General features: G+C 45.0%; 1 protein-coding gene across 1 annotated transcript in view; it reads right to left on the reverse strand.

Annotated features, from left to right (window-relative positions):
• Nucleotides 1-2,148: 2,148 nt before the first annotated feature.
• The window catches only part of LOC123502950 (glycoprotein gp100-like), an 8,411-nt gene continuing 8,059 nt past the window's right edge, over nucleotides 2,149-2,500 (reverse strand). Inside the window, exon 2 of the mRNA XM_045252244.1 lies at nucleotides 2,149-2,484. Within this exon, the coding sequence (XP_045108179.1) occupies nucleotides 2,149-2,484 (336 nt within the window). The remainder of the gene's footprint in view (nucleotides 2,485-2,500) is intronic.

Below are 2,500 nucleotides of genomic sequence, written 5' to 3' on the forward strand. Positions count from 1 at the left end.
CTCTCTCTCTCTCTCTCTCTCTCTCTCTCTCTCTCTCTCTCTCTCTCTCTCTCTCTCTCTCTCTCTCTCTCTCTCTCTCTCGTACAATAATTGGATCTCTTTTCCTCCTGGAGAGAAAAACTCATTACTGTGACTGAGAAGGAGGAGGAGGAGGAGGAGGAGGAAAAAGAAGAAGAAGAAGAAGAAGAAGAAGATTTAATGTCTGATTTCTGAAATACTAATCAGGTGTAAATTTTTGAGAGAGAGAGAGAGAGAGAGAGAGGGGGGGGGGCAGGAATCTGACCTGAATAGAAAAAGAAAAGGAATAAAATACGAAGAAGACGGCAAGAATGAGTAGGAGGAGAAGGAGGAGGAGGAGGAGGAGGAGGAGGAGGAGGAGGAGGAGGAGGAGGAGGATTAGCAGCGAGAAGAAGATAAAATACATTAAGAGATACAGAGAAGAAGAAGAAGAAGAAGAAGAAGAAGAAGGAAGGAAAAGAAAAAAAGACTAAAAGAACGGAAACCAGGACACGAAAACAAGATAAAGAAAGAAAGAAAAGAAAAAAAAGGAGAAAGAAAGAGAGACTGAGATAAAGACGGAAATTAAAGAGATGGAAGAAGAGAAATAAGAGAAGAGAGATAAAGGAAGAGAGAAGAGAGAGAGAGAGAGAGAGAGAGAGAGAGAGAGAGAGAGAGAGAGAGAGAGAATAAAACAAGGCAAACTACAATAAAACTTAATAGAAATTCCTGAAGAGCCATAAATAAAGATGGAATCCGAGAGAGAGAGAGAGAGAGAGAGAGAGAGAGAGAGAGAGAGATATTCTCTCTCTCTCTCTCTCTCTCTCTCTCTCTCTCTCTCTCTCTCTCTCTCTCTCTCTCTCTCTCTCTCTCTCTCTCTCTCACTTTGTTGTTTTAAGTGTTTACTATCACTCCATTTTCTTTCTTTTTTTTCAAGCTCAAGCTCGTCCATTACGCTCCTCCTCCTCCTCCTCCTCCTCCTCCTCCTTGTCTTCTTCTTTTCCTGGAATGATTGCTGCAGTTGTAATGTATGATAACACACACACACACACACACACACACACACACACACACACACACACACACACACACACACACACACACAGGTGCAGTAACGTGTGTGTGTGTGTGTGTGTGTGTGTGTGTGTGACGTTGGCAACACTGGTGGAATTGTATTGTTATGATGATTACTGAAATGTGGTATTGTGGCGGGCTGGTCAAGTGTCTGTGTGTCTAATCAGAATTGGTCGTTTATTCATCTCTCTTCATCCTTTCATCTTCCTGTTTCCCTATTCTCCCTATTCCCTTTTTCGCATTTCTTTTATTTCCTCCTATTCTCCCTCTTCTCTTATCCACATTTCTTTTATTTCTTTCTATTCTCTCTATTCCCTTATTCGTATTTCTTGTATTTTCCTTATTCTTCTTATTCTCTTATTCGTATTTCTTTTATTTCCTCCTATTTTCCCTATTCCCTTATTCGTATTTTTTTGTATTCTTCCTTATTCTCCTTATTCTCTAATTCGTTTTTCTTGTATTCTTCCCTATTCTCCCTCTTCCCTTATTCGCATTTCTTGTATTTCTTCCTATTCTCCCTATTCCCTTATTCGCATTTCTTTCTCTCCATCAACAATAACACCAACTCTTTTCCTTATTGTTTTTCTGTGCCTCCTTTCTTCCCCCTTTCCTCCATCTCCCTCTTCAGTATATTTTCCAAACGTCTTCTCCTCCCACGCTTAACCTTCCTAGTCTTCTAATACACCCTCCCTCATTCCCCTCACTTCCCTTCCTTCCCTCACTTCCCCTCTCTTCTACCATTCCCTCACTCCTGTCCCTCCCCTCACCTTCTATCATTCCCTCCCTCCCCTCACTCCTCTGCCTCCCCTCACTTCCCCTCGCTTTCCTCCATCAGATAAAGTACATTGGCATCAGGAAATTGAAGACACCTCACTTCTGCTCCGCCTTCTGCTACGTCTGTTTGCTTCTCTCTCTCCCCCTTATCCTTTCCGCTGCTGTTCCTGCTTTTACGAGGCTGTGCTGTGGCTCTGTGTTGTGCTGTGGTTGTGGGTGATGTTGTGGGCTGTTCTGTGGTTGTGGGTGGTGTGTGCTGTGTTGTGGTTGTGGGTTTTGCTGTGGGCTGTGCTGTGGCTGTGGCTATGGATGTAATGTGCTGCTGTTCCGGTGCTGTGGGTGGTGCTGTGTGTTATGCTGTGCTGTGCTGTGCTGTACTGGTTTCTGTGCTATGCTGTGGGAGATACTGTGCTGTTCCGGTGCTGTGGGTGGTGCTGTGTGCTGTGCTGTGACTGTGGAAATGCTGTGTGCTGTGCTGTGGCTGTGGGAAATGCTGTGAGATGCTGTCTGCTGTGCTGTGGCTGTGGGAGATGCTGTGTGCTGTGCTGTGGCTGTGGGAGATGCTGTGGGCGGTACTGTGTGCTGTGCTGTGGCTGTGGGAGATGCTGTGGGCGGTGCTGTGTGCTGTGCTGTGCTGTGCTGTGGGGATAGACTT

The sequence above is a fragment of the Portunus trituberculatus genome, chromosome 13, assembly GCF_017591435.1.
Source record: "Portunus trituberculatus isolate SZX2019 chromosome 13, ASM1759143v1, whole genome shotgun sequence".
Lineage (NCBI taxonomy): Eukaryota > Metazoa > Arthropoda > Malacostraca > Decapoda > Portunidae > Portunus > Portunus trituberculatus.